Genomic DNA, 16,548 nt, shown 5'->3' on the forward strand with positions numbered 1-16,548 from the left:
CTGGGCCAAGGAGGGAAAGGAAGAAAAAGAATTGACTGCTGCTCAGGGGTCCAAAGTCCTATTTTCAGATAAAAGTACATTTTGCATTTCATTTAGAAATCAAGGTCCTAGAGTCTGGAGTGGAGTGTGCTTGAGGTCCAGTGTCAAGTTTTCACAGTCTGTGGTGATTTAGGGTGGCATGTCATCTGCCGGTGTTGGTCCATTGTGTTTTAAGAAGTCAGAAGTCAACTTAGTCATGTACCAGGTGAATTTAGAGTGCTCCATGTTTCCATGTGCTGAAAAGTTAGCCAATGCCTATTTCATTTTCCAGTAGGATTTAACACCTGCCCACAGCACCAAAACTCTCACCGAATGGTTTACTGGCCATGATACTACCGTGCTTGACTGGCTAGCCAAGTGGCCTGACATGACCCCATACAGTGTGGGATAACTGTCAAGAGCAATATGAGAAACACCTGACTGAAAAATATAGAAGAGCTAAAGGTTGCAATCAGAGCAAGCTGGGCTTCTGAAACACCTCAGCAGTGTTGCAGGATGATTGCCTCCATGGTACACTTCATTGATGCAGTAAGTCATGGTAAAGGAGCCCCCCCCTACCCAAGTACTGAGTTCATAAATGAACAGACTTTCAGAAGATGGATATTTCTGTCCTTTTTTGGATTGATCTTAAAAAATATTCGTATAATTTGAGATACTAAATTTCTAATTTTCATGCTCTCTAAGCAAAAGTCGAAATTAAAACCGTAAAGGCTTGAAAAAATGTTGAAGCTGGTTCATCGGCCACATTTTGGCTATGTTCACACTGCAGGCAAAAGTGGCCCAAATCCGATTTCTTTGGGGTCAATGACCAGGTCAGATTTTTAGAGGCAGTGTGAACACTCAAATCTGGCCCATTTAGACCAATTCCAAATGTGGTCCTGAATCAGATACAGATCAGATTTTTTTTAATGCGACCTCAGTGTGAACGGCCAAGGTGGATTTGATGCGTATTTAATACTTTAACGTCACTTTATAGCGACACACGTCACAATCCTGCACGGCGGTAGACTTGCAAAAATGGAGGATAGCAACGATGGAGCAAGTCAATTGAGAGTCCTACTGAAGGAGTCTTGGGGAGAGCCGCTTACAGATGTTATTGAAAGTTGCCCTCGACATCCGGAAGCTTTGAATAAACTCTGTCTCTGTGAAACTATCAACGTCGCAGACCCACCGCTCCTGACTCCGTGTCCGAATCCACAGACCTTTCAATCGTATTTGCGGCCACAGCTCCGCAAAAAGCCGAAACAAGCGATTTGGCTCTCTCTTTCTTTATACTTGACCTCCTCCGCACCTGGTCATTCATTCTCCGGCTCCCATTGCACAATATCGTTGCAACAGAGGCGAAAAATGCTTACTTCCTCAATGTTTACGTTTGTGAAACAGCTGCATGTGACGTCATTGTTACTGTTCTTTTGCGCATGTGGGGCAGTTCGGAGCTGCAAACAGTTCACATTGGAATCAGATACAGGTCACATTATAGATGGTAATGTGAACAGGCAAACAAAAAATCGGATCTGAGCAAAATACCAGAATTGAGCATTAAGCCCGACAGTGTGAAAGTAGCCTTTGAGACACACATTAAGGGAACTTAAGAGTTTTTTAAATGTTTTTTTAATCAACAAGTTTTTCATATCAAACTTTGAAATCATACTCTTGACTGTGTTTCACTTAAAGATATACTAACTCATTTCAACAGGGATCCTTTGTGAAATGTAAACATAAAGTACAAACTGAAAGTCATTTATCACTTTCACATATTTTCCTGTTCATATTGTGCAGCCAGTTAGTTTATATTACGTTAAAAAAAAAAGACAACTGTACACAAAATTTACATTCCTCTAACAGTTCAACATGGCTTCAGTCTTCTAAGCTATTATTTTTTTACAATCAGGTCCAGTATGTACAGTAACAGGGAACATGAGTTTAACTTAAGGGGTTGATTTGTCTCATTGCACACTGTACGGATGGTCATACGAGGAAAATGTGGGGAAAAAAGGAAGTCACCTGAATGATCACAAAGAAAGAGCAGAACTACTCCTGAAGATAAACATATGTGGCTATTGTGGTTTGCAACGTTTTAACTGTAGATCTTGACATTGAAAAGTGTTTCTTCATCTTCACCTTCTTATTTGAATGTACATATTCTTACCAGTGAATCATATTTGATAACAAGGTCAATACAAATGATCTGAGCCCAGTTCAGGGACTTAGAGAAAGATATGTTGAAATCCAGGCACTCGAGGGGAATCACAACCTTTTGAGTGGGATTGAGAATTTGAACGGGCCAGAATCTTAACTTTTATGTGTGAGGGCAAAAAGTTACAAACATCAGATAATCAGTGAGTTTTGTTTCACAATTATTCAAACTTGTGTTTTAGGTACAAGACAGTTTTTTAAAGATGTTTTGAAGCACATAAAAACACTTCTCCCCAAAGTAGAAAAAGGGGAATTCATCAAAGATACAATTTGCCACCTATCTAAAAAAAACCCATCATGATATTTCAATTATCTTATTCAAATTTTTTAATTAATTTACACTTTTAAACAGTTACCTTGTCTCAGTTTAAATGTATTGTCACAAACAGGATCTATCAAAAGAAGTGGGTGTGTTTTATTTGTGTTAGTGTCACCGCTGATCTTTTTTTAAAAATCAGATGCTGAGAACCTTTTAAACCCCGTAACATTATGAATATTGACAATAAAAGCTTTCAGATCCCAAGTGAAATGTTGTGTTCTTTGCTTTTTTTCCTGAAGAGCAGTCCTTTTGTGGGTTCAAAAAAGTTTCCATGTTTCATTGAGACAGTCATGATGAAATCATTTACCTGATCCACAGTTTGTTTTTAAGTCTACCATCTGCAGGTTTACAGAAGGTAAACAGTGAACCAGGCCAGGGACTCTACCACTTGCCCCTCTTGCTCCAGTCTTTAGGTGTGAAGTGGAGACATTTTGGATCAATGCGCAAGTGTCTCTTCTGCATCGCCCTTTCATGACCATCAACAATGTCCTCTGAAAGAGTCAGGATGTATTGACCCTAGATCCAAGAGACAAGACAAGAAAACAGTTAAGATAGTCAGTTTACACTGTCTAGAGTTTACTGCAGACAACTATTGATAAATAAACCACATCTAGTTACACAATATGTGATCTTTCAGGAAACTACCAATTACGTAATCCAAGTGTTAATCCATCTATATTTCAGTTATTTGCCACATTATATTTGTATTTCAGAAAGGCTTACATCTTAAATGTAAGGGTAAATAATTCAAGTTTAAAGCTGAGGCGGGCTCCTAGACACTGCCACTGATGATTACTAGTTTGATATTTATCAAATCAGACACAGAAGGTTAAAACATCAAGAATAAAAACATTTGGAAAGCAGCAAAGGTCTCCTACCTTGTATAGTTGATGAGGTTAAGGTACTGAAGGGTTGAAATGACGTCTTCTTTCTTACACTTGTGATCTCACTGATCTCACTAGTGATACAAAACAAAACAGGTCAAAATGATTAAACAACTGAACATTAAACTGCAGATTTGGAGTGTGAAAACAATATTAGATCATGAAGGATTTCGGGGGAAGGGATCGTAGTATCTATGCTCATATATGGACGCATGTTGACATTTACTATGCATAGACTGAGCGCTCTGATGAAGACCACAGCACATCTGCTCCATTGAGTGAATCCACCACATTGTTAAGCTGTGCATGCCGAGTATGATAACACTAGGTCCACATTACAAAAATGTTCCTGTAAGTTCTCAGTGTTTTGTGTCTTTCGCGGGTCTCTCTCTGTCAGATTACACATTTGCAGTGCACTGAAAAGATTGTAAATGCAAAGACAGTCTCACTATGTTTATTTATTTGGGTTTTTTAAAACTTATTTTTTTTAGGCTTCTGTATGTGAGGCGCTTAGACCGCTGGGCCACCAGCGCCCCAGTCTCACTATGTTTAAAAATAATTATCACGCACTGAGATGCTTACTACCTCTTATTTCTCATTTGAAAATAATTCAAGTTAAAATGTTTAAATTTGAGTTCAGATTGGGTTGAAATGCTTACTTCTGTCTGATACGAATCATGCAAGATAAAAAATATTATCTTTGAGAGATAAATTGCTGTCATAGATTTCGCCTGTATGGGTTAAGGCTCGACTATTCTTTCTCTCTTTTCAGTTAGAGTTACACTACTTCTTTTATAACATCATTAAAATGTAATATGAACGATATTACATTATATCTTAGTAGAAGTGTAATTCATGCAGGAAGTATCAGACATTTATTATTGAGATGAACAGTTACATACTGAGTGCTGCCTCAGAAACAAAGTGAAGTAAACAGACTGATATGCTGGCTTAATAAGCTAGCTGTTCTCTGTAAGAGCGCAAGTGTTGTTGTTGTTGGCCGAATTGACCACACAGATTAAATAGTCTACAATTATTTTTCTTTGAGGACAGTATTTTTCAAAAAAGGGAATTAGATAGGATTTACAGCCCAGCAGGTACCTCTTAAAAACGAATATGGAAAAAATGGTAATAAAATCCAGATTGTGATTCTGCCATTAAAAGTCTAAATATATGTTTGCCATATCACCCACCTCTACAGCATATTGAAAGTATTCTTATAACAGTTTTATTTATTTATTTATTTATCATCTAGTTCAAATTTGAGTCACTTTTTATTCTATTTTATTTATTTTTAAATATTGCATCTTATTTTCCTTTTAAGGTTTAATATTTAGTGTTTTATTATCTTAGTAATTTATTCTATTTATTTATTAATTTTAAGTATAGCATCTTATTATCTTTTAATGGTTTAATATTAGTGTTTTATTATCTTAGAAATGTATTTTATTTGGTGATTTTAATTTCTTGTGTTGAGTTTTAACATCTTTTTTTACCTCCAGTGTTTCCTCATTATGATATCATGAGAGCGTTCCTCAGTTCGTTCAGCAACTTCTTTTTTTTATCTTTTATTCATTATTTTATTTTCATTGTTTTTATTATTATTGTTGCATATATGTGTTCTTCACTTTAGGATTGTGGGTGGGTTTTGGGGTCGGGGCTTGGTTGGGATTAGGATAGTGGGGGTCTTTTTATTATTTTTGTACAGCACTTGTGTTACAATATCATTGTATGAAAAGTGCTTTATAAATAAAGTCTGATTGATTGATTGATTGATTGATTGATTGATTGATTGATTGATTGATAGTAGAGCTGAAAGGATGACACAAAATGCCAACAGTCACATACTTGATGGTAATCTGCGGCCTCTCTCCGTTGTCAGGTTTTAGGTCCATGAGAATTTCCAGGATGGTCTGGGACCAGTAGGAGCGATAGGACAGAAGACCCAGGTCAGAGAGCGGCTTCTCAGGGGTGCCCGTCTTACCTTCTACTTTGGACAGCTCGTAACCTGATAAGGAAAAACACATAACGCAAAGAAAGTGAGCACGGATGAGATGAAAATGCTTAATTTTGACTGTGCGTTGTGCAAATGCTGGTCATACACTTACTGAACTCAATGAGCAATTTGCCATAACCTCTCCTCTGGTAGGGAGGTAATGTCAGGATGCAGGCAACGTTATAATCTTCAGTTGACTCTTTTTCCTGCAAACACAAAAGAAAACTGAGTTAGGCTTAAGGAGCTCTTTTTAGAAACAACCCGTGTTAATTTTTTTAATTACGTGTGTACCTTAGAGAAGTAGCCCACTATGTGAAACCCTTTGGAGTCGTACTCAGTCATTACATAGAAGAGGAAAGGGTCTGTGTCGTAATACAGGGTTTTATGGTCCAGGGAAACACTTAGCAAGTAAACATAAGTTCTGGGAATATGTCTGGAAAATACAACAAAACACATATTAATGAAAAGAAAGACCAAAAAATGCTGTAAACATTCAGTTAAAATGTGAAGCTGCCAAGGAGGGAGAAATACATCTTTATTACTAACTTTATTTTCCTGCCGTCAATCTCAAAGAACGAGATGGTGCCCTTGCGGTAGATCTCATTGACTGGTGGATGTCTGAGATTACATTTTGTCTGTCAAAGATGATAGACACAAGAAGATGAGTGCAATGTGCAACAATCTAAGCAGCCAGAGATTAAGGTGCTTAAACCAGCGACATGCTGATGATCCCTACCAAATGCCTCTGCAGACACTTCAGGCTCTTGAGGTACTTGAGACAGAATTCACAGAGGTAGAGGATGGGCAGCGTGGTGAGTTCTGCGGGTACGGTGAGAAGTACCAGGGCTTCAGCCTGTGACGTCCCAGCTCTATGCACTCTATGTTTTTCATCCGGGTGACAATGTCGTCTTGGCTGCGGTCGGATACCAAACTGCTGTCATGCGGGGCGCAGTGGGAATGCCATCAGAGCTGTCCTGGGATCCTAGTAGTAACATGGCGTATGTCAATTTGTTTCAAGAAAATGCAATTGTAGGTCAGTTTGAAGATTTTCACACATGCTATATTCAATGCATGTAATCAAATGACTAAAATCAGGTCTGGGTTAGAAGCACCTACATGTTATTTGACCCACCTAATGGCCCTTTCACTTAACAGTTCCATCCCTACTCGATTCAACACGGCTCTAATCAACTCGACTCTACTTGATTTGGGTACCTTTTCCACAGACCACTCCCGGTGGCGGGGTCATCATAACACAGCTGCGCGAAACTGCGTTCACGTCATTTTGAATGCGACACAAACACAACAATCACAAACAATGGAAGACATGGAGGCAATGGCGTCACCTTTTAGTATCGGCTCAGCTCGCTTGGAACCAGAGCAGAGCAGGTACGAAAAACTGGTATCTGACACGAGGTACCGCGCCCGTGGAAACGCAACACAAACCGAGTAGAGTCGAGTCGAGTCAAGTAGAGCAGGGCTAAGACGGGCCGGTGGAAAACGGCCTCAAGAGTGCACAGATGATTTGGACAGAAACACAGAATTAACGGGCAATAATAAGAAATAAAACAGACCTCTGGTGGTGGTAGAAAGACGCTGGCACTTTGAGGCTTGTTATACTGCAAAACCTTTATCATCTAACAGAAAAAGACACAAAAACAGGTTTTCAGAATCTAGAAAGGGGAACACATTGAGTTTTGTTGACACTGAACAGATAATTTGACGGTGAATAAAGTAAGAGTACAAGAACAAACACAAATGTTAGTCCAATCATTTCATTTGATTATGGCAGCCTGTCTCGTGAACTTACATGATGAATCCATCAAACAACAGTTATCAGAACTAATGCTAAACACAGACGACGGCTCATGTTGAAAAGCTTAACTGAGTGAGACAAAACTAAAAAATATGAGGTTTGCAAATCTTTCTGCCTTGTTTTGTGGCATTAAGTGTGTTTTCACTGTGACAGGGTTTGAAGTTGTGTACAGAATCAAAATGGAATAAAACACTTTGTAAGACACAGAGACGATTTGACATGCTTTTATCTCCTCACACCTGGACTACTGTAACAGTCTTTTTAGCAGCCTGCACAACAAATCCCTCGATCATCTCCAAACTGTACAGAACTCAGCTGCCAGGGTTTTAACCAGAACCAAAAAATTCAACCACATCTCTCCGGTTTTAGCTTCCTTGCTCTGGCTCTCTGTACGTTTTAGAATCAATTTTAAGATGTTACTGATTACTTTTAAAGCTCTGCAAGGTCTTGCTCCGAGCTATTAGCAGACTTTAATACCCGATGAGCCGACACATGCATTGAGATCCTCGGGCAGAGGTTTACTGTGTCATTCCAAATACCTAAATGAAACAAAAGGGGACAGGGCATTCGCAGTGAGGGGGTCGACACTCTGGAACCATCTGCCCGAGGAGATCAGGTCTGCTGAGTCAGTGAGCTCTTTGAAATCCCTTCTTTAAACCTTTTATTGCAGAGCCTTCCCGGATTTTATCTGAATTTTATTGACTTATTTTAACCGTCTAAAGGAATACAATTATTTTAAAATATATTTCTTAAGAGTTCTTTTAGGGGAATTTTATGTCTTTTAAAATATGTTTTATTTATGTATCTTGACTCGTGTGTTTTTATGATCAGCCTTTTTTATTTTGCTGCCCATGTAAAGCACTTTGTAACCTGGTTTTGAAAAGTGCTCTACAAATAAAACACTTAGAGATAACATAGTGAAACAAATGATACTGTGCAAAAGCAAAGTTAAGTGATTGAATTGATGAGTCATGGCACTGAATTATCAAATGTTACATTTTTCTGTCAATCATGGTGAAATGCAGTTTAAACAGACAAGGTCAAAGTATGACCACGTTAGGTTAGATTATGGGGAGGTATGACTAAACACAGTCTAAGCTGATCGAACAGACACATAACTGAAGAACAGCAGGTTGTGAGGTGTGCGTTCCTTCTTCAAACAACAAAAAAGACAACAGGGAAGCACTCTTGAAATGAATTGAAACTATTGACTGGCAAACCGTTTTCTGTCAAAGTGCTGTACAAGGATGGTGCTAAGATGAGATAAGCTGAAGAGAGAAAATCTCCTTTTTAAGATATCTTGTTTCAGAAATGCAAAAGAAGATTAAAAAGTATAAATTTGTTTTCCAGCAGATTATTTCTGAAAAACGTTTTACAGATCTTCAATCCTTATATAGTATGAAAGGCAGTGTTTGAAGTCATTTTATATAAAAAAAAGTATTGTAGATGAATAAGATGAATAAAAAGTATCATTTGAGTAAATTGTAGGATAACGGCAATACTTACAGGTCAGTGTTTATAATTCACACCAACAAACCATTCTGTCAATCTTCCAATCTTCTCATACTGTGTATGTTTTTTTAATAACCTGGTGCAATTATCTGTGCAATAACTTACATCACTATCTATTCATCAGATAGAAGTGTACATAGTGCGTAAATATCTGTAATATTTGCCAGATTTTTTTATCATTACTATTATTTTGTTATTATATTGTGTATTAACTATGTAAGTACATTGTTTTATTCCCCTGTCCCGTGTTGTTAGCTGCTATCAAATAAAGTATATCTTATCTCATCTTATTATTTTGTTTTGCCATAACTGGAATGATTCCAGAATTAACACATCCTATTTATTTACTACAGACTGCATTGAAAAACAGAAATGTAAACTCAGACGGATTAAACAATAAGGCTGAATGTAGTGATAAAGACAGTGAAGTTAAATACCTCGTCAGCTCCTCCACAGTTAGCTTTCCTTTTTCTCCCGGGCTGTGTAGGGATAAGTCGTCTGGCTGTGCCGTTCTGTATTTATAAGAAAATATGTTTTATTAATAAGAAATGACGTGTTATACAGTCCGTTAATAAAAAAAACATTAACTCTACAATTAATAATCACAGAGAAACAATCATTACCGTTGTAAGCAAGGAGATCGGTTCGTGGTCTTCCCGGGTCTTGAAGGTGTTGGTCTCCCTCGCAGCAGGAAAAACAGATGCCTGAGAGGCTTCAGCTGAACCTGGCAGGGAGGGCACGGGGGTGACCGGGGATACCTGAGTCGCCAAGGGGACGGCTTCTACTTTCCTCTTCTGCAGTAGACAAACATTGTTAGACATTTGGCTGTAATGAGATTAGACTTACACACAACAGATTCAGGATTTTTGTATCCAAACAGGATTTTATGATTCTAGTCAGACTAACCCACATGTCAAATATTTTCAAAATAAACATGTAGTGATAAAAAGCTCAGGTTTTATTTTATGAAGATTGACACAGTTATACTAGCTGCAGTTTGCACACCAATAAGAGCTGAAACTGTGTCTTTTTAATAGCCAATGCATATCTTATTTAATAGGTTTGAACATGTCTGATTATCTCCAAGTTAAACTAGTATAAACTAACCCTATTCAAACCTGATATTAAGAAGCATTCGACACAGATCAGCTGCAAATGCACAGAAAGTAAAGCTAGAGCTTAGACATGTATTTTGGAGTCTTTCCCCACAGACGTGCTAGCAGGCACACATCATCAACTTTGAACATTTTTCCTGTACATGTGATTGTAAGAACATATTGAATTTTAAGATCTACAGACAAACTTTTCTAATCACTTCATGTAAGAGAGATCACAACATAAATTAGAGAACACCGGCTACCTTGACGCGTGGCTTGTCAAGTCCAGTGCAAACACTGGACAGACTCTTGGACACACTCAGTGTTAAACCACTTCCAGATGTGATCTGCACGACTGAAACTTCTTCTTCTTTTTTTGTGTCGTGGTTGTTTATCTCTGGAGTTCCATGCAGGTCAGCATGCCCCGATAGCTGTATGATCACACAAGACGCATGTTAACACCAGGTTCAAACACGGACTGAGGTCATTTCTAGAATGGGTCAGTTCAAGTTGTACCGGTGTGGGGAGTGTTTTGCCTCGGGATGGAGCTGTGGCAGATTGTACGTTGAGCTCTAGACTCTTCCTCTGAATTGAACAGAAAGAAAGGAGAAGGGTTAATTTACATTCATTTTAGCACTTAGATTAATACTTTGGTATTCACTTTTCCTCATCTTTTGATAACACAACATTTAAAGGAACAGTTTCTTATAGATGTCATTTGTGACCAGATCATTTCTGAGGATTTATAAACAGAAAACAAAGAAAAGTGTTGATTTCAGTGTTTCTTATTAGTGGAATCTCTATGTAAAGCACTGCTTCAATGTTTTGCTTTAATCTTCTTACAGTGTCAAGACTGAGTCAGAGGATATTCCTGCATTTATACGGCTAACAACTGTGTAGGTTAGGGATGCACGATATTATCGGCACATTATTGGTATCAGCCGATATTGGCTTTAAAATGAACTATCGGATATTGGCCAACACGCCGATATAATTTACCGATAAAAATGGTCTGCTGCACACATGTTGGGTTCATGTTTTAAGTTAAATTTAAATTTAAGCAGCAGTCTGTAAGGTACATGTAGCTGACTAATTTAGGCACATTTACTGTCAAAGAGTAAACCATATGATTTAATTTGGGTTTAATTGCTGTACAGTTGCACTTTTCACATGTTCCCTGTGAACAGAGGTTAGGTTTACTTACTATGTCAAATGTGAAATTGGCAAAATTTGCCCTGGTTGTGGGTTTTGTTATGATTGTCTCAGGGAGAGCATCATCCAAGTTTTTAGTAGGATTTACCTTTTTGTATGAATTTTGTTTGAAAGCAATAAATATGCAGTTTTAAGTACAAAGTATTTTCTTATTTTGCACAAGAAATGAATATGACATAACAAATGTTATAAGAGTATCACCATAATACTGTACGCTAATTCCAATACAGAAGAGTTGATGATCTCTGCAATTAGGTGTGCAGAAAATAATATCGGTATCAGTAATCGGCTAAATGAGTTGTAAAATATCGACATATCGGCAAAAAATCCAATATCGTGCATCTGTAGTGTAGGTAGATCTGAACAAATAATTAATTTAGCAGGATTTAACATTATCTGTAGACAATAGAATGACCATGTAAATGGCCACTAATGTTAAAATGTACTGTCTAAAAAAGTTTAAAGGTCTTTCAAAAAACAAAAAAACAACAGTACTGTCCATTTTAAATTCCTTGCTGTGATGTTTTGGGGATCTGAGATAGAAATATGGTGGTGGTGGTGCCTTTACTTACCACTTCCCTCTCAGGAGAACTGGGGCGGGATCCTGACAGACCATTCTTGGTTGGTGTTTTAGCTTCTTTCTTAGGGAACTGAAGCTTCTTCATGTCCAGCCTGTCTGCTGTGACCCACTCATCCAGGCGCTTGTTGACTTTGAACAAAAGCAATTTCACAAAAACATTTATTTTCTGTCATTTTCTGTGTAATGTATCATATTGGTCTGATTATAAGACGACCTCCCCTTTCAAGAATACATTCAGAAAAATACCCTTTGAAGACAAAATCTAATTTTTATAAAGAAAACAAAACTTTTACAGATTTTTTTAAGGAACACAATGTTTCCAACATTGTCTCAAATCAAATTGAAACACTTACTGTAGATGTTCTAAAATATGATCATGTGGGTAAACGAAGCACTTCTGACTTCAGTATTTATATGTTTGTTTGCTTTCTTACTAATCTCAGCTATGCTAAATACTTGACTCTGATTGGACAAAACCCTTTAACAATGGTAATAAATTCTGATTAACAGAGGGGAGGCTAAGAACAACCTGATAACACACATACCACATCAATCTGCAGAATAGAATAACGGCACACATTGTATACTGTTTATGCTGCTTCAATTACTGAACAAATATAAGACAATCCCACTGTTTTGATGTAAGTTTGAAGAAGAAAAAACATCTAACATATGGGTCAGTATAGTAGCTCTTTTGACAAAGTGACTGTAACAGGACAAGAAGTCACACAAACTATACTCACAGTCGATGTAGTGAACATAGAAAAGCTTTCGTGAGGAGACCTCCTTCACGCTTAGAATTTCGGCGAGAGCTGCAAAAATAAACAGAAAAAACAGTGACCAAAATGTTTCCAATTTACAAGCATACTACAAAACTGTCATAAGACACTGCAGATAGATCCTCTACATACAACTTTCACCAAACTAAGGTATCACGATTTTAGAAAGTCACCTTTCACTCAGAGTAGGAATAGAAATTTAAATGCAGAACATTGATTTGATTCTTGTTAAGTCAAGGGTTGCTCTACCACCTCCCGGAGAGTTTGTGAAAGAGGATGTGTATGCTGCTAAAAAGGTGGCGTCCAGTGCAGTATCTAACTGAACAGTTCTGGAGTAGATGGAAAAAGGAATATCTCCTGAATGTTTCTTTGAGGCAAAAGTGGCAAGTTCCACAAAGCAACTTAAAGGTGAATAACATTGTCATTATCAAGGAAGACACAGTTCCAAGAAATGAGTGGCTTTTGGGACGAGTTGTGGAAACTGAAGATGGACCTGATGGGTTAGTTCGTCGGGTCAAGGTTCAAGTAGGTGAGCGGAAGTCACTAACTACAAGAGGCTGTTCCTCAAAACCCTCAGTCAGTGAAAGACCTATTCAGAAGGTAGTACTTCTATCCATCCATTATCTTGACCTCTTATCCCGTTAGGGGTCACGGGGGGCTGGAGCCTATCCCAGCTGGCTTCGGGCAGAAGGCAGGGTACACCCTGGACAGGTCGCCAACCTATCACAGGGCTAACACAGAGAGACAGACAACCATTCATGCACACAGTCACACCTACGGGCAATTTAGAGTGATCAATCAACCTGAGCATGTTTTTGGATTGTGGGAGGAAGCCGGAGTACCCGGAGAGAACCCACGCATGCTCGGGGAAAACATGCAAACTCCACACAGAAAGGCAGGGCCGGGGATTCGAACCAGGAACCTTCTAGCTGTGAGGCAACAGCGCTACCCACTGCACCACCATGCAGGTAGTACTTCTAGTGGACAGTAATTGAATTATTGTTATTGATATGTGGACACTTTAAATCAGACATATTAGCTTGTTTACCAAGGTGGCCTGGAGATTTTAGTATGCGTGAAATCATGTTAAGACTCGGTTTTGATTAAAAACCATGACATGATTTGGTGGGAGTGTTAGTGGCCAGCAATGCTCATTACATTCAGTTGATGTTAAATGTTTATATTCCGGGTCGAAAGCAGGTGACCCGGAACTGCTCGGGAATTTAAAAATACGGCGGCGTCTCTGCGTAGCCAGCTGATCAGAGGATCACAGCTGATCAGAGGATCACAGCTGATCAGAGGATCACAGCTGATCAGAGGATCACAGCTGATCAGAGGATCACAGCTGATCAGCACCAGTGAGGGCGTTGTGGTGTGTGTGCAGTCGGGGAAGCTTCAGAGTGGTCCACGGTCTCAATGGTTCTCCAAGCATAGGAAATGTTTTGCAGCCTTGGTAGGCGAAGCGAGATATGTCTGTTTGAAATAAAAGTTAGTCTATTTATATACCGAAAACATTATTGTGTGTGATATTAGGAATTGAAATGTTCTTTGTTTGTTTGCTTTTAGTTTCACAATGCATACTGCAGATAAATACATTGCACCTGTCGAACTCTACGCCTCATCATTTTCCATGGGCTGTAACATCGTGAGTGATGGAAAGCTGTCCTATTCTATGCTAAATTATTGCTAACAGTCAGTTATAACAATAGTTGCAATAATGACAAAAATGGCAAAAAAAAATTATTAATAGAATTTATGATTAAGGCAAATCTCAAAGTTCATTTTGAAATGTAACTGTTAAATAAAATGCACATGCTGGGAAATGTTGATGCCAGTTTTTGAAACTACCCGATAAACAAAATCTGAGGTGATGAAAAAAACTTATATATACAAATAAGGGTGGATTAAAATTGATTCAACATCATTTGTATTGGGATATTGTTAAACAACATTATACTCCACTTGTTCAACTTCATTAAGTCTCTTGCGCTGCTCTCTCGTCACTCGCTGAGTGGAGGGGTTTTACATGCTTATTTTTGTCAATAAGAACGAGTAGACAGAAAACTGGACACTGAGTCTGATATGAAAATATGATCCTGTTCAGTTGTCCTGTTGCAGTAAATCCACATGTTGAAGTCTTCACTCTATGACAATGCGACCTCCGAGATTATTTATAAGCCTGCTCCTCACGTTGATATTCAGCGTGTTTAACATTTTGAACACCTCTATATGATCCTTAGCTGTTTAACACCGTCAGTAATATACACTGAGTCGTGACGGAAAATTTGATTTAGGGGGGACAACACACATTTGGCATTATTGTTGAAATGGAAAACTTTTACATTTTTTTAATGATTAAACAATAATTGATGTTTACATCAAGGAGAATACTTGAAATGTACATCCCTAATTTAAAGAGATTTACCTTATTTGTTTTAATATTAAATACTTTCATTTGGGAATCATTCACTTTCCATTTCTTGATAATTGTTCTGAAATTTTCCAGCAAGGTATTTTTGTATAGTGAAATTTAGTTTTTTTGCAAGGTACTGAAAAAAAAAGTGTGCAGTAGTTTTATTTGAGTTACAACACACCTTAAAAATGAAAATGGATTACTTTGTTTACAAGTAAATATAAGAGAAAAAATATATATTGCAACTGTCCATATCTGTTGATTGTATCGTTACATTTCTATTCGTATCGTATTTATTCTCACAATAAACCAGTAGTGACCAGAAGTAATAGCTTTGACTTAAACAGACAAAATGTGTTGAAGCCATTAATATAACAGCTTTAAAATATTTGACTTTACACTGATATGTCAGAAAAGTTTAGCTGTCAAAATGAGATTTACCAGCCTGACGTGATTTTGGATTTTTCAATAATATTTAATATATTGTTTAACCCAAACACTAAACGTTATGATATGTGTTGTCTCATGCTAAGGTAGTGTGATTGTTACTATTGTTCATATAAACCCTGTTGTGTTGTCCCTCAGCATGTGTCCCCTGTGACTGTGATGTTTACAGCGCTTGAACTGGAGGCCGTCTCGTCTGTTAACAACAGCTGAGGTTCTCCACTTAGCATCAGCTAGCTTAGCACTGGAAAAAAACAACAACCGGACAATACTTACGCCATTCGTCCTCGTGTTCTTGGTTTTTACGAAGAACGGGGAGGCGACAGCCCTCGACAATCTCGACCTGCATGAAAAACACGTTAATTGTTATCCTGTAACCAATTAATGTCTCAAAAACAAAATTATATCTATCGAAAACCTACCGAAGACGAGCTATCCGCCATTTTCGTCATCTGTAAGAGCAGCAGCGGGGTGTTGTGGGAAAATGCCGGTCCAAGACAAAGATGAAATAAACGGCAAGATGAAATCATAGACGGCAGAGGGGGGCGGAAGTTGTGAGACTAACCCGGAAATACGAGTCAGTTAATATAACTAAACCTGGTTTTGGGGCAAATACATATGCACTGTTATAAATACGTACTAAATACCCTTTTATCCACTATAGCCTCATTGAATTCACATATTTTTATTATTTTATTAACTACTATTTTTTAATATAAAAACTACCTCTTCTACTCACCACTGCACTATTATCATATTATTTTAGTCTGTACATATTAGTCATGCCTATTCGTTGTTCTTTTTGTATTTATAGCTGATGTTATTGTTATTATATTTTTATTTTTATTTGTATGCCTTATCATGCCTTGTACAAAGAGAGCACAGTTTACCAAAGTCAAATTCCTTGTGTGTTCAAGCATACCTGGCCAATAAAGCTGATTCTGATTCTGATCCTGATTCTGATTCTGATTATCACGTCCATTTTAAGATATCCAGCTTACTGTTTTCAGCGGACAACCTCCCTGGCACAACCTCCCTGGCAGCTCGGAAATTGTCTATAAAGGGAACAAATCGTTAAATAATTACCTGCGGTTAGAATATATGAGTACATTAAAAAAGTCAAGGTCAGTTGAGGAAAAATTATATACATTAGTAATACAGTTTTGTTATCATGCCCCTGCTTCTCAACATCTCATAGGGAAATGTTATTTTCACTTAACTACATTTATCTGATAATGGTCTGTGGCCTATAATACAGTAG

The 16,548-nt window shown here is 37.8% G+C and overlaps 1 protein-coding gene across 1 annotated transcript; it reads right to left on the minus strand.

Annotated features, from left to right (window-relative positions):
- Window positions 1–2,544: 2,544 nt before the first annotated feature.
- LOC117812472 (histone acetyltransferase KAT5-like) lies at window positions 2,545–15,818 on the minus strand. The gene is given in 20 exon segments (XM_034683226.1): window positions 2,545–3,072; window positions 3,434–3,490; window positions 3,493–3,512; window positions 5,287–5,446; window positions 5,547–5,640; window positions 5,726–5,827; window positions 5,829–5,867; window positions 5,977–6,069; window positions 6,171–6,256; window positions 6,259–6,369; window positions 6,372–6,416; window positions 7,005–7,071; window positions 9,200–9,274; window positions 9,386–9,556; window positions 10,123–10,290; window positions 10,376–10,444; window positions 11,644–11,780; window positions 12,395–12,463; window positions 15,564–15,630; window positions 15,710–15,818. Coding segments are annotated over 20 exon segments (1,875 nt in total). The 5' UTR covers window position 15,818; the 3' UTR covers window positions 2,545–2,935.
- Between the last annotated feature and the right edge of the window lie 730 nt (window positions 15,819–16,548).

Source organism: Notolabrus celidotus, chromosome 5, assembly GCF_009762535.1.
Source record: "Notolabrus celidotus isolate fNotCel1 chromosome 5, fNotCel1.pri, whole genome shotgun sequence".
NCBI classification, from domain to species: domain Eukaryota; kingdom Metazoa; phylum Chordata; class Actinopteri; order Labriformes; family Labridae; genus Notolabrus; species Notolabrus celidotus.